At 39.2% G+C, this 23,904-nt stretch overlaps 1 protein-coding gene across 1 annotated transcript in view; it reads left to right on the top strand.

Annotated features, from left to right (window-relative positions):
• The window catches only part of BMERB1 (bMERB domain containing 1), a 238,853-nt gene that overhangs the window by 117,718 nt on the left and 97,231 nt on the right, over positions 1 to 23,904 (top strand). The window contains exon 3 of the mRNA XM_053695276.1: positions 11,405 to 11,528. Within this exon, the coding sequence (XP_053551251.1) occupies positions 11,405 to 11,528 (124 nt within the window). The remainder of the gene's footprint in view (positions 1 to 11,404; positions 11,529 to 23,904) is intronic.

Below are 23,904 nucleotides of genomic sequence, written 5' to 3'. Positions count from 1 at the left end.
CGGACATTTATTCAGTAATATATTTGTAATAGAACAAAGCTAAAACATAGTTGACATCATATTACAGTTCCCATTTATGATATTTAAAGGGATTTCAAACCCAAAAAAATATTTTGTGATATGGACAGAGCATAGAATTTAAAAAAAAGTTTCTAATTTACTTCTATCAAATTTGCTTAGTAACCATGATATTCTGTGTTAAAGAGATACCTATATAGTTGTCTGGAGCACTACAGGAAATCATGCTTTTGCTAATGGATAATATTCTTGAAAAAATTGTTGCCATATAGGGCACCAGGCACGAGCACGCTCCTGAGCTTGCATCCGTGCTTTTAAACAAAAATATTCAAAGAGAATGAAGGAAAATTAATAATAGAAATAATTAAGAAAGTTGTATGTTATATCTGAATCACAAGAGAAAATGTTTGGGTTTCATATCCCTTTAATCAGAAATAAATCACTGAATTAAAGGGACACTGAACCCAAATTTTTTTCTTTTATGATTCAGATAGAGCATAAAATTTTATAAAACTTTCTAATTTACTCCTATTATAATTTTTCCTTCGTTCTCTTGCTATCTTTATTTTAAAAGCAGGAATGTAAATCTTAGCAGCCAGCACATTTTAGGTTCAGCACCATGGATAGCGCTTGCTTATTGGAGCCTTACATTTACCCACCAATAAGCAAGCATAACCCAGGTTCTCAAACAAAAATGGGCCGGCTCCTATGCATTACATTCCTACGTTTTAAATGAAGATAGCAAGAGAATGAAGAAAATTTGACAATAGGAGTAAATTAGAAAGTTGCTTAAAATTTCTGCTCTATCTGAATCATGAAATAAAAAATTTGGGTTTAGTATCCCTTTAACTAAACCTCTCAAAAAGTTTAATTAGAGACACGATGGGTACTGACATTTATTTCTATTTTTAATACCATTTACTAAGATTACTCCATATTGAGCAAACTATCTGTATTAGACACTTGCATAATAAAAATAATCATCGTCATAAACTTACGTTTACAGAGAACAGTTTAGAAATTACTATTTCTCTCTTACTTGCATTAAAAAGCGTTGTAAGTATAGAATATACTATAAAATATGCTATTCTATTAGTTGTTGAGAGGAGGATTGCCTGGTATTTTAGAGCGGTACGGACCTTGTTAGGCAGGATCAGGTTGAAATACAGTCCTGGCCAAAAGTTTTGAGAATGACAAAGATATTCATTTTCACAAAGTCTGTTGCTTCAGTGTTTTTAGATCTTTTTGTCAGATGTTACTATGGTATACTGAAGTATAATTACAAGCATTTCATAAGTGTCAAATGCGTTTATTGACAATTACATTAAGTTTATGCAAAGAGTCAATATTTGTAGTGTTGACCCTTCTTTTTCAACACCTCTGCAATTCGCTCTGGCATCCTGTCAATCAACTTCTGGACCACATCCTGACTGATAGCAGCCCATTCTTGTATAATTAATGTTTGGAGTTTGTCAGAATATGTAGGTTTTTTGTTCACCCGCATCTTGAGGATTGACCACAAGTTCTCAATGGGATTAAGGTCTGGGGAGTTTCCTGGCCATGGACCCAAAATGTTGATGTTTTGTTCCTCAAGCCACTTAGTTATCATTTTTGCCTATGGCAAGGTGCTCCATCATGCTGGAAAAGGCATTGTTCATCACCAAACTGTTCTTGGATGGTTGGGAGGAGTTGCTCTTGGAGGATGTTTTTGTACCATTCTTTATTTATGGCTGTGTTCTTAGGGAAAATTGTGAGTGAGCCAACTCCCTTGGCTAAGAAACAACCCCACACATGAAGTCTCAGGAGGCTTTACTGTTGGCATGACACATGACTGATGGTAGCGCTCACCTTTACTTCTCCGGACATGGTTTTTTTTGGTTGCCCCAAACAATCGGAAAGGGGATTCATCAAAGAAAATGACTTTACCCCAGTCCTCAGCAGTCCAATCCCTGTACCTTTTGCAGAATATCAGTCTGTCCCTGATGTTTTTCCTGGAGAGAAGTGGCTTCTTTGCTGCCCTTCTTGACACCAGGCCATCCTCCAAAAGTCTTTGCCTCACTGTGCTTGCAGATGCACTCACACCTGCCTGCTGCCATTCCTGAGCAAGCTCTGCACTGGTGGTGCCCCGATCCCACAGTTGAATCAACTTTAGGAGATGGTCCTGACGCTTGCTCAACTTTCTTGGGAGCCCTGAAGCCTTCTTCACAACAATTGAACCTCTCTCCTTGAAGTTCTTGATGATCCAATAAATGGTTGATTTAGGTGCAATCTTAGTAGAAGCAATATCCTTGCCTGTGAATCCCTTTTTGTGCAAAGCAATAATGACTGCACGTGTTTCCTTGCAACACCCTCCTTTTAAAACTTCCAGTCTGTTATTTTAACTCAATCAGCATGACAGAGTAGTCTCCAGCCTTGTCCTCGTCAATACTGACACCTGTGTTAACGAGAGAATCACTGACATCATGATGTCAGCTGGTCCTTTTGTGGCAGGGCTAAAATGCAGTGGAAATGTTTTTTTGGGGATTAAGTTAATTTTCATGGCAAAGAGGGACGTTGCAATTAATTGCAATTGCTTTGATCACTCTTTATAACATTCTCGAGTATATGCAAATTGCCATCATAAAAACTGAGGCAGCAGACTTTGTGAAAATTAATATTTGTGTCATTCTCAAAGCTTTTGGCCAGGACAGTACTTAAAGGGACAGGAAACATCAAATGTTTATTTTTTTCCAACTTCCCAATTTACTTCTATTTACTTCCTTATCTTGTTACCCTTTGCAGAAGGAACATCATTACACTACTGGCAGCTTGCTGAACACATCTAGTTAGCCAATCACAAGAGACAAATGTGTGCAGGCACCAATCAGCAGTTAGCTCCCGCTAGTGTAGGATATGTGTGTATTCTGTTTCAACAAGGGATAGCAAGAGAACCAAGCACATTTGAAAATAGAAGTGAATTTAAAAGTGTCTTAAAATGACATGCGCTATCCAGGAACAGAACTATAGGGCGTGCAGAGTCTGCAACTGCGACTGGGCCTCCGAGGGTGGGGGCCCAGCATAAACCTACCACTGCCTGCACTGATATCATGTGAGTGTGACGTGATGCTTCACTAGTGTCTCTGACTACAGGGGTTAGTGTTTTACCCATTGGTGTTTATGTGTGTATGTATGTATGTATGTACAGGGAGTGCAGAATTATTAGGCAAGTTGTATTTTTGAGGATTAATTTTATTATTGAACAACAACCATGTTCTCAATGAACCCAAAAAACTCATTAATATCAATGCTGAATAGTTTTGGAAGTAGTTTTTAGTTTGTTTTTAGTTATAGCTATTTTAGGGGGATATCTGTGTGTGCAGGTGACTATTACTGTGCATAATTATTAGGCAACTTAACAAAAAACAAATATATACCCATTTCAATTATTTATTTTTACCAGTGAAACCAATATAACATCTCAACTTTCACAAATATACATTCTGACATTCAAAAACAAAACAAAAACAAATCAGTGACCAATATAGCCACCTTTCTTTGCAAGGACACTCAAAAGCCTGCCATCCATGGATTCTGTCAGTGTTTTGATCTGTTCACCATCAACATTGCGTGCAGCAGCAACCACAGCCTCCCAGACACTGTTCAGAGAGGTGTACTGTTTTCCCTCCTTGTAAATCTCACATTTGATGATGAACCACAGGTTCTCAATGGGGTTCAGATCAGGTGAACAAGGAGGCCATGTCATTAGATTTTCTTCTTTTATACCCTTTCTTGCCAGCCACGCTGTGGAGTACTTGGACGCGTGTGATGGAGCATTGTCCTGCATGAAAATCATGTTTTTCTTGAAGGATGCAGACTTCTTCCTGTACCACTGCTTGAAGAAGGTGTCTTCCAGAAACTGGCAGTAGGACTGGGAGTTGAGCTTGACTCTATCCTCAACCCGAAAAGGCCCCACAAGCTCATCTTTGATGATACCAGCCCAAACCAGTACTCCACCTCCACCTTGCTGGCGTCTGAGTCGGACTGGAGCTCTCTGCCCTTTACCAATCCAGCCACGGGCCCATCCATCTGGCCCATCAAGACTCACTCTCATTTAATCAGTCCATAAAACCTTAGAAAAATCAGTCTTGAGATATTTCTTGGCCCAGTCTTGACGTTTCAGCTTGTGTGTCTTGTTCAGTGGTGGTCGTCTTTCAGCCTTTCTTACCTTGGCCATGTCTCTGAGTATTGCACACCTTGTGCTTTTGGGCACTCCAGTGATGTTGCAGCTCTGAAATATGGCTAAACTGGTGGCAAGTGGCATCTTGGCAGCTGCACGCTTGACTTTTCTCAGTTCATGGGCAGTTATTTTGCGCCTTGGTTTTTCCACACGCTTCTTGCGACCCTGTTGACTATTTTGAATGAAACGCTTGATTGTTCGATGATCACGCTTCAGAAGCTTTGCAATTTTAAGAGTGCTGCATCCCTCTGCAAGATATCTCACTATTTTTGACTTTTCTGAGCCTGTCAAGTCCTTCTTTTGACCCATTTTGCCAAAGGAAAGGAAGTTGCCTAATAATTATGCACACCTGATATAGGGTGTTGATGTCATTAGACCACACCCCTTCTCATTACAGAGATGCACATCACCTAATATGCTTAATTGGTAGTAGGCTTTCGAGCCTATACAGCTTGGAGTAAGACAACATGCATAAAGAGGATGATGTGGTCAAAATACTCATTTGCCTAATAATTCTGCACTCCCTGTGTGTGTGTGTATGTATGTGTATGTGTGTGTGTGTGTGTGTGTGTGTGTATGTATGTGTGTGTGTGTGTGTGTATGTATGTATGTAACTATGGCCTCTAGTTATCAAGGTCTGTCGGACCTGATCTGACAGTGTGGATCAGGTCTGACAGACCTCGCTGAATACGGCGAGCAATACGCCGCCCCCTGCAGACTCGTGGCCAACAGGCCGCCAGCAGGGGGGTGTCAATCAACCCGATCATACTCGATTTCCGGCGATGTCTGTCCGCCTGCTCAGAGCTCAGATCTTTGTGACCGCTGCTTCATAACTGTTGTTTCTGGCGAGCCTGCAGGCTTGCCAGAAACATGGGGCATCAAGCTCCTTCCAGAGCTTGATACATATGCCCCATTGTGTGTATTTATGCATGTATGTATGTGTGTGTATGTTTGTGTAACCAGCAAATTACAGAACTTGTTACTACAGCATGGGGACGGGGACGGGGGGTAAACAGTGTCACTATATAGTACCACTATATACAGTACGGGGTGCTGGACCATGTCACAGACTACTGTGGTCACTTTATAAAGTACTGGGGCGGGTAGGGTCAGGCCAGACATCTCACCGGCAGATTACAGACAGTGTCACTGACTCACTATATACAGTACTGGTGGGTTAAACAGTGTCACTATATACAGTAATAGGGGGTCAGACCATCTCACAGACTGTGGGAACAGGGTACCTCTTTTTGCAGACATGTTATCTGATTCACATTTTTTTTTCTGTGTTAAATGTTAAAAAAGAAAGAAAGAAAAAAAGATATGTATCAAATCCACCTTTTTTTTGGGTGGGGGGGGGGGCCTTCTTAGATTCTTGCACCTGGGCCCTGTGGTTTCTAGTTATGCCTCTGGCCCTATCTGAATCATGAAAGTTCAATTTTGACTTTAAAGTGAAGGTAAACTTTGATGAATCATTGCCCTGTTTTTAAAAATACTATTAAAAACAGGGTTACTTTTATTCATCAAAGTTTACATTTCCCCGCTTTTGTACAAACACTTACCTTTTATTCTGGAAGCCGCTCAGTGCTTCCCCCGCTCGTCGCAAGTCTCTTCTTATGTCACCAATGAAGAATCCGGCTTCCTCCAATCATGGCTTCCCCTCAGGCAATGTTTGCTCTGGGGGGGAAGCCGTGATTAGAGGAAGCCAGATTCGTCATTGGTGATGCATGAAGAGACTTGCGAGGGGCGGGGGAAGTGCTGGATCGGCTTCCAGAATAAAAGGTAAGTGTTTGTACAAAAACGGAATTATGTAAAGTGCCCCTGTTTTTAATAGTATTTTTTAAAACAGGGCACTGATTCATCAAAGTTTGCCTTCCCTTTAAGGAAAGTTTTTTTCTTTGTGAAAAGCACAATTGGGCTAAAAGAAACTACTCACAGGTGGCAATCTGTCCATACAACAATCTAATGAGCTGTTTTTCATTCCTGGAAGAATGCTTCTCTTAAAATGCAAACTGTTTCTTTTAATAAAACCTCTTTAGTTTATAGAACGATGTTTAGCAGCTTACAAATTGCTTTAACTTCTTGTTGCCTTTCCTCTAAGGGGTCTCCAATGGTCTGAATATTCTGAATTGGAGATTGGGATAGGGTCCTCGACTCCTCAATAGCAGTATCAATTAATTAAATGGACACGAAACCCACAAATGTTTCTTTCATGATTTAGGTAGAACAAACAATTTCAAACAACTTTCCAGTTTACTTCTATTATCAAATTTGTTTCATTCCCTTGGTATCATTTGTTGAAGGAGCAGCAATACACTACTGGTTTCTAACTGAACATATGGGTAGGCCAATGACAATCAGTGTATATATATGCAGCCACCAATCAGCAGCTAGAACCTAAGTTCTTTTGTGCTCCTGAGCTTACCACTATATACCTTTCAGCAAAGGATAACAAGAGAAGGAAGCAAATTAAATAATAGAAGTAAATTGGAAAGTTGTTTAAAATTGTATGCTCTATCTAAATCATGAAAGAATAAATTTGGGTTTCATGTCCCTTTAAGCATATCAAGCTGATCTGTGTCAAAACTATAACTGAATGTATTCAGGATCAGCGGAAAAATTGTTGATTTTTAGGTGTTCATCTCCTGTCTTCATATTGCATACTCTACTGAATCAAGAAAGTTTAATTTCGTCTTAGGGTCAGATTTATTAAAGACTGGGCGGACCGGGGCGGACATCTTTTCCCCTGTCTGCCCAGCATCAAGTCTTGATTTCAGCCTTCACAAAAGCTACAATTTCAATTAGCATCAGTGGACTTTTGACATTCACTGTATGTTTGCCCCTATTAAATAAATATCAAATAAAAAATAAATATAATGCCTCTATATATTTCTTTGGTCATTTTATAAATACAGAGAACTGAGCCTGTCGATTTCCACATCTGCTTCTATTTCCGCTCTTCTGAAGAGAATCTTGGAACTCACTGACAGTCCCATATGCTGCAGACACACAGGATCAGTGCAGCTGTCACACTGCCCCAAACTGTGACACAGGGGACCTGATCTGACATTGTGAGAGACATCTGGGCAAAATGCTTTTTTTTTTTTAAATAATATAAACTAGAGCAGAATACAAAAACAAAACACATTATATAAAATAATATAGGGATGTAGACAAGACAAAAATATGCTTCTGTAGATGTTGTTTTGGGGAGAGTGGAGACACCAAGGACAAAAAAAAAGTTATTAAAGGACCAGTAAATATGGTAGATTCGCATAATCAACAAATGCATGATAAAAAGACAATGCAATAGCACTTAGGGGCCTATTTATTATATGATATTGCGAATCATGTCTACTGAACATCGATAAATGCATACGCTCTCGGCATTTATCATTGCACCAGCAGTTCTTGTCGTATTTGATCGGGTTGTTTTCTGTCAGCCGCCTCAGAGCAGGGTGACAGGTTATGGAGCAGCGGTCTTTAGACCGCTACTTCATAACTTCTGTTTCCGGCACTCCAGAAAACACGGGCCCTATGTCCCTATCTAGCGCCGGAAATATGCCCCTATGTCTGAACTTCAAATGAGTAGTAGATTTTTTTTCTGACAAATGTCAAACTTATGTTTATTTCCAGTCCCACTGCATCATGTGACAGCCATCAGCCAATCACAAACGCACATACGTATATTCTGTGAATTCTTGCACATGCTCAGTAGGAGCTGGTGACTCAAAAAGTGTAACTATAAAAAGACTGTGCACATTTTGTTAATGGAAGTAAAATGGAAAGTTGTTTAAAATTGCTGCTCTATCTGAATCATGAAAGCTTAGTTTTGACTTGAGTGTCCCTTTAATTTTGACTTGAATGTCCCTTTAAACATTTAACATGACAATATTTTGTTTACTGTATTTATATTTCTTCACAAGCAGATTACAGTTCTATCCCCCTTCATTGTAACCATCTTTAACTTGTTCATTAATTAGAAGTCATGCGGCATTAACCCCTTAAAGGTGAAGGTTTTTTATTTTCCATGCTTAAAGGGACATTTGTACACTAGATTTTTCATTGCATAACTGTTTTGTAGATGATCTGAAGGTGTTTTTGTAACAATGTATAGTTTTATTTAATTTTAACCTTGTGCTGATTTTCAGACTCCTAACCAAGCCCCAAAGTTTTAGATGTATACAGACTTCAGACTGCTTCTGTTTGTATAATGGGTCTTTCATATGCAGGGGAGGGGGACGTTGGAAGTGTCTGCTCTTCCTACTTTCCCATTCCCTTTTCATGGGTGTCCCAGCCTAACCTCATCAACGGTGCTAAACTGGAAGCATCTAAGTACATTTTAAAAAGGTTTTATTCTGGATTTTTAAATAAGTATCTGTGCATATTCTTCTTTATAGTGGTGTCTATTACATGCAGTTATATGAAAATTGGTGTATACTGTCCCTTTAAATGACAAAGGCAACTTTTTTTTTTCTTCTCAGTATTGGTTTCACCATAATGATCTTTTCTCTTGTTAAAGGAAAATTAAACCCAAATGTATTCTTTCATTATTCAGATAGATAATGCAATTTTTAATAACTTTCCAATTGACTTCTAATTTGTTTAATTCTCTTTGCATCCTTTGTTGAAAAGCATACCTAAGTAGATTTAGAAGTAGCAATGCACTAATGGGAACTATCTGTTTATAGGTGGCTGCACATATATGCCTCTGTTCATTGGCTCACCTGGTGTGGTCAGCTACCTCTCAGTAGTGCATTGCTGTTGTTCAACAAAGGATTCCAAGAGAATGAAGCAAATTTGGTAATGGAAGTAAATGGGAAAGTTGTTTAAAATGTTATGTTCTATCTGGATCATGAAAAACATTTTGGTTTCATGTCCCTTTAAGTGAGACTAACAGGACTATCTTGTGATACCCTGGGTATATAAAATAAGAATTAATAGGAATTTAATACTGAAAAATGAGGGGGGGGGGGTTGAGGTGCTCTTGAGCCTCTCTAGGCATGCCTTTTAACAAAGGATACCGAGAGAATGAAACACATTGTATACTAAATGCAAATTGATACTTTTTTAAATTTGCATGGTTTATCTGAAACATGAAACTTTTATTTTGATTTTGATGTCACTTTAAGAACTTTGCAGAAGATGTTAGTGGAAAAAGCCCCATCCAGAACAAATACAAATGGGAAATGAATGAATGAGACATACTGTGCTGCAGGATAACAAGTAATATTTCTAGCCTTCAGAAATGCTTTTGTTATTGTTTTTATGTCCCTTTTAAGAAATGAATTGTAAAAGATTTGTGCACATTTTTTGTGCTGCAGTTACTGAATGGATTAGAGTTGATGTTTGTGAAAGGACTGAATTATCATCATATTTAAATGGAAATGGTAGTGCTTCAGTTTTACATTTTAATTTACCTTTGCATTTCTAACTCCCACATTCTGAGTCTTGCTAATGAATTGTCATTATCTGTTATTATTCATACTCATCTAATGCCTAAAACTGTTCATGTGTTTGTTTTTAGTCTGTTTACTCACATCCTTGTAAAAACATATCTAAATATTATAGACTATTTTTAAAGGGACGTGGAATTCAAGATTAAACTTTTATGATTCAGATAGACCATTCATTTTTCCCCAATTTGCTTTCCTGAACAGTACTTCTACTATGTGTTTAACCGCTTTGGGGGTTTACAATTTACTTTTCTTAAAATTATTTCATTCTTGGTAGGATTTGTGGAAAAGCAGGAGTAGTATATGGCAAACGGTTCTGCAAGAATGCTTATAACAATGCTAAACATCAAAGGGACCCACATTTTTTTCTTTCATGATTCAGATAGCGCAGGCAATTTTAAGCATTTTTTTAATTTACTCCTGTTATACATTTTTCTTCATTTTCTTGCTATCTTTATTTGAAAAGGCAGGAATGTAAGTTTTGGAGCCGGACCGTTTTTTGGTTCAGGACCTGGGTAAGCGCTTGCTGATTGTTAGCTACAATTAGACACCAATCAGCAGGTGCTAGCCAGGTGCTAAACCAAAAAAGGTCCGGCTCCTAAGCTTACATTCTTGCTTTTTCAAATAAAGATAGCAAGAGAACGAAGAAGAAAAAACTCTCACATGAAAGTATTTAAATTGTATAATTCATTTGATTTTTATTATTTTTATATTTTGATGGGGAGATTTGGCACCACATGAAGCTTTTTTTAAAAAAAAAATATTTTGTAGTGATCTGAAATAACGTTTTAAGTATATAATCCATTTATTTTTCAACACATAATCTTACAGCTATATTTTAGCAGTACTTATACTGCAGCGCTCCTTTTGTTGTCTTTCATGAGTGGCGCTGTTTCTATATTTAGTATAACATTTCATGGTTTGTGATGTGCCGTTATGGAACATTGGCTTCTAAATATGTTTATAATTTTCTTCCCGAGTGTTTAATTACAATAAATAAATATACTTTTACTTTTCTGTTATTTACAAAATACAGCTCATAATATTTTTTAATCATTTTACTTATTCATTTATCATTGTTTTATGTTGCTTCTTTGTAATTATATAAAGTAATTCACGTTTAAAGGGACAGTAAACACTTTCAGATGGTAATTTAAAAGGATAAATCATATATATTATAAAAACTGCAATACATATATTTCATTATTTATTTTGTCCCCTTTTCCTGTAATTCCATTCCTAAATTGTGAGCTTTTTAGTTCCTGTTAGAAATGGAAGTGCAGAACACTGTTATATTCCACGCAGCCATTGGCTGCACACTCTAGTGACCTATTTATAACTGTTTCTAATTGGCCACAGCAGAGAAGGTAACCTAAGTTACAACATGACAGCTCCCATTGTTTTATAATCACTAAAACTTTACACTTATTTTGTCTATATTTAAACAGATTATGAGACTTTAAAAAATACATCTACATGTTATTTATTATTTTCAGACTATTCTATTCATTGACTGCATCATTCTATCTAGCATTAATTTAGTGTTTAATGTCCCTTTAAAAAATAAATCAGGGAAACTGTACATTTTAAATTAGAATATAACAGATGTATTTGGAAACGGAGCTGGAACATATTTTGTGTCTCTAGTCTCATTATATTTTGTTCTATATAAGATCTACAGTATTTGTTGACATGATCAATTTGTTTTCTTTAGATCAACTGGATATTGTGTCAATGGCTGAAACCACAATGAGTCCTGGAGAGATTGAGATGGAAATGACCAAAATCCAGCGGCTTCGAGAAGTCTTGGTGAGGAGAGAATCAGAACTCAGATTCATGTGAGTGGCAGCTGGGTTAGCTAATATAAACCTGTGCAGTATTTAGTCTAATCTGTGTATTCTATAAGCATATATTAAAGGGATATAAAACTCAACATTTTTTATTTCATGATTCAGATAAAGCAGCGATTTTAAACAAGTTTCTAATTTACTTTTATTATCAATTGCTCTTCACTCTCTTGGTATCTTTTTTTGAAAAGATTCTGGAGCACTATTTTGCAAGAATGTTATCCATTTGCAAGAGCATTAGATGGTTATTTGCTGCCATGTAGTGCACCAGATGCTACCTAGGTATCTCTTAAAGGGACAGTCTAGGCCAAAATAAACTTTTATGATTCACATAGAGCATGTAATTTTAAACAATTTTCCAATTTACTTTTATCACCAATTTTGCTTTGTTCTCTTGGTATTCTTAGTTGAAAGCTTAACCTAGGAGGTTCATATGCTAATTTCTTAGACCTTGAAGGTCACCTCTTTTCAGAATGCATTATAACAGTTTTTCACCACTAGAGGGTGTTAGTTCATGTATTTCATATAGATAACACTGTGCTCGTGCACGTGAAGTTATCTGGGAGCAGGCACTGATTGGCTAAACTGCAAGTCTGTCAAAAGAACTGAAATAAAGGGGCGTTTTGAAAAGGCTTAGATACAAGATAATCAGAGGTTAAAAGTATATTAATATAACTGTGTTGGTTATGCAAAACTGGGAAATGGGTAATAAAGGGATTATCTATCTTTTAAAACAATAAAAATTCTGGTGTAGACTGTCCCTTTAAGTAAAGAACATCATGGGAACTATGCAAATTTGATAATAGAATAAATTTAAAAAAATGTTTAAAATGGTATTCTCTGTCTGAATCACAAAAGAAAATGTCTAGGCTTCATATCCCTTTAATTGTGTCTGCCCAGCCTATTTGTCTGCCTTCCTGTCTCTTTCCTCTCTGTCTCTCTCAGTCCCTTACCCCACCTGGCATCTCATTTCTTTGTTGTTTCCTAATACCAAAATCTCTCACGCTAACCTATGAAAAAGTCAAAAATTAAACTTTAGAGGTTTAGATAGAGCATGCAATCATAAAATACTTTTCAATGTGTTGCAATTATCAAATGTGTTTTGTTCTCTTGGTATCCTTTGTTGAAAAGTACACCTAGGTAGGTTCAGGAGCAGTAATGCACTGCTGGAGCTTATTGATGATTGGTGGCTTCACACATATGCCTTTTGTCATTGGCTCACGAGATGTGCATTGCTGCTCTGGAGCTGATTTTGCAAACACAGTTATATCTAAGCAAAAGTGTTATAATAAAATGCTCTAATGCATTGGAACATATTTTCACACTTGTATGTCCCTTTAATTACTCTGTTCTTCACAAGACATACGTTGTCAAAGCTTGGTGGCTGAAGTTACATGACAAGAAGCTATCTTTTTATATGCACACTTTCCGAGGCACCAGTACCTACTGGGCATGTGTACGATTCACAGAATATAAGTGTATGCATGTTGTAAATGGCTGTCACATGATACAGTGGGAGGGATAATAGAACTAACTTTAAAATTTGTCAGAAAGAACTCTTCTACTCATTTGAAATTCAGACCTATGGGCCGATTTATCAACCCCCGAATGCAGTTGTTTCCGCCGGAAACAGGAGTTAAGAAGCAGCGGTCTTAAGACCGCTGCTCCGTAACTTGTCCGCCACCTCTGAGGCGGCAGACAGCAATCAGCCTGATCATATACAAACTAGATAATTGACACCCCCTGCGCGAATGTGCGGGGGGGCAGCATTGCTGTCGGAATTTATCGATGTGCGGCGGATCATGTACGCTTGCACTATTAGAATTCAGCCCCTAAGTGTTTTTGCGTTGTATTTTTATTATACGTTTACTGATTATGCAAATCTACTGTGCTTAGTGGTCCTTAGAGCTTTACTAAAACAAATATACCTATACACACACACAAACATGCTTTTTGGTAAATGAGGAAATGGACCAATAATCAGGCTGACTGGTGCTAAAGTAAGGTTATGACCAGCAGGTACTATAGGCAGACAATAGGCTAGCAGGTACTGTAGGCAGACAATAGGCTAGCAGGTACTATAGGCAGTCGATAGGTTAGCTGGTACTATAGGCAGCCAATAGGCTAGCTGGTACTATAGGCAGCCAATAAGTTAGCTGGTACTATAGGCAGCCAATAGGTTAGCTGGTACTATAAGCAGCCAATAGGCTAGCAGGTACTATAGGCAGCCAATAGGTTAGATGGTACTATAGGCAGCCAATAGGTTAGCTGGTACTATAGGCAGCCAATAGGTTAACTGGTACTATAGGCAGCCAATAGGTTAGCTGGTGCTATAGGCAGCCAATAGGTTAGCTGGTACTAAAGGCAGCCAATTGGCTAACAGGTACTATAGGCAGCCAATAGGTTAGCTGGTACTATAGGCAGCCAATAGGCTAACAGGTACTATAGGCAGGCAATAGACTTGCAGGTACTATAGGCAGCCAATAGGTTAGCTGGTACTATAGGCAGCCAATAGGCTAACAGGTACTATAGGCAGCCAATAGGTTAGCTGGTACTATAGGAAGCCAATAGGTTAGCTGGTACTATAGGCAGCCAATAGGTTAGCTGGTACTATAGGCAGCCAATAGGTTAGCTGGTACTATAGGCAGCCAATAGGCTAACAGGTACTATTGGCAGGCAATAGGCTTGCAGGTACTATAGGCAGCCAATAGGTTAGCTGGTACTATAGGCAGCCAATAGGCTAACAGGTACTATAGGCAGGCAATAGGTTAGCAGGTACTATAGGCAGGCAATAGGCTAGCAGGTACTATAGGCAGCCAATAGGCCAACAGGTATTATAGGCAGCCAATAGGCCAACAGGTATTATAGGCAGCCAATAGTCCAACAGGTACTATAGGCAGCCAATAGGCTAACAGGTACTATAGGAAGGCAATAGGCTAGCAGGTACTATAGGCAGACAATGGGCTAGCAGGTACTATAGGCAGCCAAGTGGCTAGCAGGTACTATTGGCAGCCAAGAGGCTAGCAGGTACTATAGGCAGGCAATAGGTTAGCAGGTACTATAGACAGGCAATAGGTTAGCATGTACTATCAGCAGCCAATAGGCTAGCAGGCACTATAGGCAGCCAATAGGCTAACAGGTACTCTAGGCAGGCAATAGGCTAACAGGTACTCTAGGCAGGCAATAGGCTAACAGGTACTATAGGCAGGCAATTGGCTAACAGGTACTATAGGCAGCCAATAGGCTAACAGGTACTATAGGCAGGCAATGGGCTAACAGGTACTATAAGCAGCCAATAGGCTAACAGGTACTATAGGCAGGCAGTGGGCTAACAGGTACTATAGGCAAGGCAGTGGGCTAGATGGTACTATAGGCAGGCAGTGGGCTAGCAGGTTCTATAGGCAGGCAATAGGCTTGCAGGTACTATAGGCAGGCAGTGGGCTAGAAGGTACTATAGGCAGCCAATAGGCTAACAGGTACTTTAGGCAGGCAATAGGCTAGCAGGTACTATAGGCAGGCAATGGGCTAGCGGGTACTATAGGCAGCCAATAGGTTAACTGGTACTATAGGCAGCCAATAGGTTAGCTGGTGCTATAGGCAGCCAATAGGTTAGCTGGTACTAAAGGCAGCCAATTGGCTAACAGGTACTATAGGCAGCCAATAGGCTAGCTGGTACTATAGGCAGCCAATAGGCTAACAGGTACTATAGGCAGGCAATAGACTTGCAGGTACTATAGGCAGCCAATAGGTTAGCTGGTACTATAGGCAGCTAATAGGCTAACAGGTACTATAGGTAGCCAATAGGTTAGCTGGTACTATAGGAAGCCAATAGGTTAGCTGGTACTATAGGCAGCCAATAGGTTAGCTGGTACTATAGGCAGCCAATAGGTTAGCTGATACTATAGGCAGCCAATAGGCTAACAGGTACTATTGGCAGGCAATAGGCTTGCAGGTACTATAGGCAGCCAATAGGTTAGCTGGTACTATAGGCAGCCAATAGGCTAACAGGTACTATAGGCAGGCAATAGGTTAGCAGGTACTATAGGCAGGCAATAGGCTAGCAGGTACTATAGGCAGCCAAAAGGCCAACAGGAATTATAGGCAGCCAATAGGCCAACAGGTATTATAGGCAGCCAATAGTCCAACAGGTACTATAGGCAGCCATTAGGCTAACAGGTACTATAGGAAGGCAATAGGCTAGCAGGTACTATAGGCAGACAATGGGCTACCAGGTACTATAGGCAGCCAAGTGGCTAGCAGGTACTATTGGCAGCCAAGAGGCTAGCAGGTACTATAGGCAGGCAATAGGTTAGCAGGTACTATAGACAGGCAATAGGTTAGCATGTACTATCGGCATCCAATAGGCTAGCAGGCACTATAGGCAGCCAATAGGATAACAGGTACTATAGGCAGCCAATAGGCTAACAGGTACTCTAGGCAGGCAATAGGCTAACAGGTACTATAGGCAGGCAATTGGCTAACAGGTACTATAGGCAGCCAATAGGCTAACAGGTACTATAGGCAGGCAATGGGCTAACAGGTACTATAAGCAGCCAATAGGCTAGCAGGTACTGTAGGCAGACAATAGGCTAGCAGGTACTATAGGCAGTCGATAGGTTAGCTGGTACTATAGGCAGCCAATAGGCTAGCTGGTACTATAGGCAGCCAATAAGTTAGCTGGTACTATAGGCAGCCAATAGGTTAGCTGGTACTATAAGCAGCCAATAGGCTAGCAGGTACTATAGGCAGCCAATAGGTTAGATGGTACTATAGGCAGCCAATAGGTTAGCTGGTACTATAGGCAGCCAATAGGTTAACTGGTACTATAGGCAGCCAATAGGTTAGCTGGTACTAAAGGCAGCCAATTGGCTAACAGGTACTATAGGCAGCCAATAGGTTAGCTGGTACTATAGGCAGCCAATAGGCTAACAGGTACTATAGGCAGGCAATAGACTTGCAGGTACTATAGGCAGCCAATAGGTTAGCAGGTACTATAGGCAGCCAATAGGCTAACAGGTACTATAGGCAGCCAATAGGTTAGCTGGTACTATAGGAAGCCAATAGGTTAGCTGGTACTATAGGCAGCCAATAGGTTAGCTGGTACTATAGGCAGCCAATAGGTTAGCTGGTACTATAGGCAGCCAATAGGCTAACAGGTACTATTGGCAGGCAATAGGCTTGCAGGTACTATAGGCAGCCAATAGGTTAGCTGGTACTATAGGCAGCCAATAGGCTAACAGGTACTATAGGCAGGCAATAGGTTAGCAGGTACTATAGGCAGGCAATAGGCTAGCAGGTACTATAGGCAGCCAATAGGCCAACAGGTATTATAGGCAGCCAATAGGCCAACAGGTATTATAGGCAGCCAATAGTCCAACAGGTACTATAGGCAGCCAATAGGCTAACAGGTACTATAGGAAGGCAATAGGCTAGCAGGTACTATAGGCAGACAATGGGCTAGCAGGTACTATAGGCAGCCAAGTGGCTAGCAGGTACTATTGGCAGCCAAGAGGCTAGCAGGTACTATAGGCAGGCAATAGGTTAGCAGGTACTATAGACAGGCAATAGGTTAGCATGTACTATCAGCAGCCAATAGGCTAGCAGGCACTATAGGCAGCCAATAGGCTAACAGGTACTCTAGGCAGGCAATAGGCTAACAGGTACTCTAGGCAGGCAATAGGCTAACAGGTACTATAGGCAGGCAATTGGCTAACAGGTACTATAGGCAGCCAATAGGCTAACAGGTACTATAGGCAGGCAATGGGCTAACAGGTACTATAAGCAGCCAATAGGCTAACAGGTACTATAGGCAGGCAGTGGGCTAACAGGTACTATAGGCAAGGCAGTGGGCTAGATGGTACTATAGGCAGGCAGTGGGCTAGCAGGTTCTATAGGCAGGCAATAGGCTTGCAGGTACTATAGGCAGGCAGTGGGCTAGAAGGTACTATAGGCAGCCAATAGGCTAACAGGTACTTTAGGCAGGCAATAGGCTAGCAGGTACTATAGGCAGGCAATGGGCTAGCGGGTACTATAGGCAGCCAATAGGTTAACTGGTACTATAGGCAGCCAATAGGTTAGCTGGTGCTATAGGCAGCCAATAGGTTAGCTGGTACTAAAGGCAGCCAATTGGCTAACAGGTACTATAGGCAGCCAATAGGCTAGCTGGTACTATAGGCAGCCAATAGGCTAACAGGTACTATAGGCAGGCAATAGACTTGCAGGTACTATAGGCAGCCAATAGGTTAGCTGGTACTATAGGCAGCCAATAGGCTAACATGTACTATAGGTAGCCAATAGGTTAGCTGGTACTATAGGAAGCCAATAGGTTAGCTGGTACTATAGGCAGCCAATAGGTTAGCTGGTACTATAGGCAGCCAATAGGTTAGCTGATACTATAGGCAGCCAATAGGCTAACAGGTACTATTGGCAGGCAATAGGCTTGCAGGTACTATAGGCAGCCAATAGGTTAGCTGGTACTATAGGCAGCCAATAGGCTAACAGGTACTATAGGCAGGCAATAGGTTAGCAGGTACTATAGGCAGCCAATAGGCCAACAGGAATTATAGGCAGCCAATAGGCCAACAGGTATTATAGGCAGCCAATAGTCCAACAGGTACTATAGGCAGCCATTAGGCTAACAGGTACTATAGGAAGGCAATAGGCTAGCAGGTACTATAGGCAGACAATGGGCTACCAGGTACTATAGGCAGCCAAGTGGCTAGCAGGTACTATTGGCAGCCAAGAGGCTAGCAGGTACTATAGGCAGGCAATAGGTTAGCAGGTACTATAGACAGGCAATAGGTTAGCATGTACTATCGGCAGCCAATAGGCTAGCAGGCACTATAGGCAGCCAATAGGATAACAGGTACTATAGGCAGCCAATAGGCTAACAGGTACTCTAGGCAGGCAATAGGCTAACAGGTACTATAGGCAGGCAATTGGCTAACAGGTACTATAGGCAGCCAATAGGCTAACAGGTACTATAGGCAGGCAATGGGCTAACAGGTACTATAAGCAGCCAATAGGCTAACAGGTACTATAGGCAGCCAATAGGCTAACAGGTACTATAGGCAGGCAGTGGGCTAACAGGTACTATAGGCAAGGCAGTGGGCTAGATGGTACTATAGGCAGGCAGTGGGCTAGCAGGTTCTATAGGCAGGCAATAGGCTAGCAGGTACTATAGGCAGGCAGTGGGCTAGAAGGTACTATAGGCAGCCAATAGGCTAACAGGTACTCTAGGCAGGCAATAGGCTAGCAGGTACTATAGGCAGGCAATGGGCTAGCAGGTACTATAGGCAGGCAATAGGCTAGCAGGTACTATAGGCAAGCAATAGGCTTGCAGGTACTATAGGCAGGCAATGGGCTAGCAGGTACTATAGGCAGGCAATAGGCTAGCAGGTACTATAGGCAAGTAATAGGCTAGTGGGTACTATAGGTAGGCAATGGGCTAGCAGTTACTATAGGCAGGCAATGGGCTAGCAGGTACTATAGGCAAGTAATGGGCCAGCAGGCACTATCTTATTAGCCTTAGAAGCTGCTGCTCTGCATTGTGCGCCCATCTTTAGCTTGTTATCTATAAGTACTTTTGATCAGACAGATGATGATGAAGCGTCACTTCCATTTGCGGATCTGATATGTTTGCTATTCTGTTAGAACATAAGATCTAACATATAGAAACTTTACATATTGTGCTGCAGCACTCTCACAGCTTTGAAAGCATTGTTCTATTATCATTATCACAACAGGGCATCTGAATTCCTCACCTGTCGCAGCAATGTACTAAATATAAATGTATACTTCCCTACTGCTGTTTGATATATCTAATTTGTATGCAGACAGAGTGGCATATAAGTGGATAACTGAAAAACTGCAGATATGTAAAATAATCTGGTTAAGGCTTTAGATTTATAGGTTAAGGCTTTAGATTTATAGCATAATATTTACAAAACTCATAAAACTGCTGATGTGGACATTATATTCTGATATCGTTCTGCATCATTTCTGGCTTTCAAAGCAATCACACTGAACGATTCCTTGAATAACAAACACATTTATGACTAAAAATACTTGAAGCAAAAAGTAAGAAGGAAAAAAAATGAACTACAGATTCCTCCATCCTTAACTTCAGCGACTCATTTGTTATTTTCTCTTTAACCTAAGGACACCAGAAAGTGCCATCTGTCCCTAAATGGTTCATTATTCAATACTATTTTTTTGTTATATAAAAAGGAAAAATGCCATTCTAATAAATCAGAATTTCTGTGTAAAGCAGTGGCAGTTCCAATGGGGGTGCAACCCCCCAATTGTTTAGATTTCACCCAGTGCTGTCTCCAAAACTTAAAGTGATGGTAGATCCTAACGTTTCTGAAATGTTAGGATTTACCATTGGAGCAAATAAAGGGGACTTTCTTTTTTTTTTTTTTTTTTATTTTTTTTTTCTTTTATTGAAAATAAAAAAACAGAAAAGACAAAAACAAATCTCAAATAAAAATATGCCACACAGGGCAAAATGACAGGTTTGATAAAGATACAAATATATGTACATTAAATACAAAAGAGGAAAAAAAAAAGAGTTAATGTCATACACATAATATTAACAGACATTGACCGTTTATATTATTATATTAATGAGCTGAACTTAGTAACCTATGTCTTTCGGTCGTCTTTAAATAGAAAACTACACTTAATATTGCAAGGATAAAAGATGACTGAACATAGTATCATAACTCAAATAGTGTAGACTAACTCGAGCAATAATAACCATTAGGGCACAATTGAGGTTTATAATACATAAATATCATCTTAGCTTAATACACTTAAGCCATAAGGACCCAAAAAGTAAATAACTTAACAGTCTAGAGCTCATCATTTTAACTTGATGGATCTGGAGAAAAGAAAAATAGTTTTTTACCTCTTACTTAGTTCAGTTGTTCAGTTTCCCTATCAGACAAAATAATAAAAAAAAAAAAAAAAAAAAAAAAAGAAAAGGTAAATTAAGTTCCTCCTCTCTCCCCCGCCCCCCCCTCCCCCCCCACCCCCTCAGCCAGCGCCGAGGCCATCATTGTGAATGATCGTTATCTTGGTTCATAGCACTCCTATTCCCTATAACTGGAAATCCATGAAGCCGGAAATTCACCATGCAATACAAAATCTGCGAAACTATCTGAGCTTAAAAATGGGGATAAGATACGTTTTTGGATGGATAAGGTATAGGACTTAATTATGGGTAACCAGTCCAAAATGAACTTTTTTATTTTTTTTTCATTAGAGGATTTAAGGTGAAAAGATTAAAAAATTATTTGATTCTGTATCTCTTGCGTAACCATAGCAAAGGAGGGTACATACTTTGATTTCCAATTTTTTGTGATGAGATGTCTAATAGACATGATAATGGATACTAGGGTTTTTGATCTCAGAGGAGAATCATTGACATGGATATTTAGAAAGATGATATTTTCTGAGTTAAATGAGACTACGGTGGCATAGTGTATTTTTAACCAGAAGGAAAGTTTGTTCCACAATTGTTTTAATTTTGGGCAATAGTAAAACATGTGTAAAAGGTCTGCCTTGAAATATGTACATCGGGGGCATTTAGCAGATTGTGAGCTATACATTTTTGCCAGCCTAACAGGTGTTATATATGACCTATTTATGATTTTAAAGTGAGACTCTTTCCAGCTGGATGGAATTCGACATTTGTTTACTAAAGTACAACTAGCCTTTAATTCTCCGTCTTCCAAGTTTGGACAATCTTGTGACCAGGAAGCAGAGATATCATTAAGACTGAGTAGATTCTGCTTATTGAGCATAATGTCATACATGAGAGAAATTGAAGTTGATCCCGTTTTGTATTTCAGAATACATTTTTTGATATCAGACCATGCTAGGCATCGATCCAGCTCCCAATTATGTTTATTGAGATAGTGTCTTATCTGAAAATAAGCAAACATATCCTGTCTGGAGAGGTCAAATTGCGTAACAAGAGACTCAAATGAACATATATAGCCATCCTCATGGAAAATTTGGTATAAATTAATGAGTCCTTTATCCGCCCATTTCTTAAAGGTTACCTAAGAATAACCAGGGGAAAAATCAACCATTCCAATTATTGGGAGTAATTCGGAAAAAGAGTAATCAACACCAGTAATTGAGCAAAATTTCTGCCAGGCTCTAATAATGTTATTTATAGTTATCAATCCCTTAATATTATAGGGTAACTCCTTTGGTGGACAATGCAAACTGGCTTTAACAGAAAAGGGAGTTATCATATAATTTTCCATTATCGAACATGAAAAGATATTTGTGTCCGCTAACCAGTCTATGGCGATTTTGGCTAAGCAGGCGATATTGTAATATTGTATATTTGGCAACGCTAGTCCCGCGGAATCAAGTGAATTCATTAGTTTTTTAAGTGCAATACGTGGTTTCTTATTTTTCCAGATAAATCTGGAGAAAAGAGAATATAATTTATGTTGGTCTGTCGCAGGGATCAGTAAAGGTAGGTTCTGAAGTGGGTATAATAGCCGAGGAAATATGATTGTCTTAATAAGGCTAACACGCGCTGATATCGATATAGGTAGAGAGGTCCAATTTTCTAGATCAGTTTGAATTTTCTTTATCAAAGGAGGAAAATTTAACTTATACCAACAATTGGGATTGGGATGAATATAAATGCCTAAATATTTAAGTGTTTCCGATATTTGGAACGGGAAGTTAAACTTAGCACGGCTATCCTTTTTAATCCACATTAGTTCACTTTTTTTTTAATTGATTTTATAACCTGAAAATGAGCTAAAAGTACTTAGGCTATTTAAGAGAGCAGGAATTTCTTGGACAGGATCTCCTATAAATATCAGTAAATCATCTGCGTAGATTAGAAGTTTTAAAACTTGTGGGCCAATTCTAATACCGCTAATAATGTCTCTAAGCCAAATTGCTAATGGTTCGAGAGCTATATTAAAAAGAAATGGCGAGAGAGGGCAGCCTTGCCTAGTACCTCTACCTAATGTCAACGCGGGAGAGACATTAGAGTTAACTAAAAGATATGAGATTGGGTTTCTATAGATATTGTGTATGAATCGAATAAATTGATTTCTAAAGCCAAATTGTTCGAGCGCTCTAAATAGGTGATTCCAAGCGATTGCGTCAAACGCTTTTTCGGCGTCGAGGCTAATTAGGGCTTTATCTTGTTTCGCTTGTGTGAGTTGTGTTGGATCAGTATTATACATGTAATCTATACATGTTAGAACTTTGCGGATACTTTTTGAGGAATTCCTAGAACTCATAAAGCCTGTTTGGTCGGGGTGTATTATTTTATCGAAAGAAATCGAGAGCCTGGAAGCTATGATTGAAGTTAATATTTTGTAATCTGTATTAAGGACAGATATAGGTCTGTAAGACGCAGGGTCTTCCGGGTCTTTATCTTTTTTAAGGATTAGGGAAATATTTGCAGCAGTAAAATTTTTTGAAATTGGTTGATCATTAGTGAAATAATTATTAAAAAGTTTTTCCAGGGGCTCTACTATTTCCTCCGACAAAATTTTGAAGAATTCAGCTGGAATACCATCGGGACCCGCTGCCTTGTTTAATTTAGTCTTGGTTATAGCTTTTCTAATTTCCTCTTGGGTTATAGGGGCATTTAATATTGCTATGTCTGTGTCTAACATTTTCGGAAGGTTAATCCTAGACCAAAACCTATCTTCTTGGATTGTGTCTGGTTCTATTCCAGTATATAATTGTTGATAGTAAGTATGGAAAAAATTAACAATTTTATTCGGGTCCGAGTATCTTTGGATCCCTGACTTTATAGCCAAAATATAATTTTTCTTTTTCCTATTTCTGGTTAATTTGGCTAGGAATTTAGCGGAACAGCCATGAAAGCCTTTAAAAAGAAGATTATTTCTTGTTTCTACCTCTTGAATTTTTTGCTTTATTACAATATCCCTTTCCTGCCTAGCTTCAATATATTTTTTCCAATTTTGATCATTACGCAGATTATTATACCTTTCATAGGCAATTTTGATTCGGTTTGCTAATAGTGTCTCTTGTGCGGCCGATTTCTTTTTTATGGTACTCAAATAAGCCTTAATCTCTCCTCTTATGACTGCTTTAGCAGTTTCCCAGAAAATCTCTATTTTATTAATATAGGTTATGTTGTTTTCACAGTATTCTCTCCAGGTTTGTCTCAGCCAGATCTTAAATCTGGGGTTATTGTACAAATATTTAGGGAAATAGAACGTGAAATTATTACTCTTATGTTGACTAAGAGAGGGAAACAGGATCGATATACTAGCATGGTCCGATATGGCAATATCGTGTATCTGGGGGGTTAGCCTAAATATACATAGAGATTCAGATATTAAAATAT

This window comes from Bombina bombina, chromosome 11 (assembly GCF_027579735.1).
Source record: "Bombina bombina isolate aBomBom1 chromosome 11, aBomBom1.pri, whole genome shotgun sequence".
NCBI lineage: Eukaryota > Metazoa > Chordata > Amphibia > Anura > Bombinatoridae > Bombina > Bombina bombina.
This window is presented reverse-complemented; position numbering and strand designations above follow the sequence as displayed.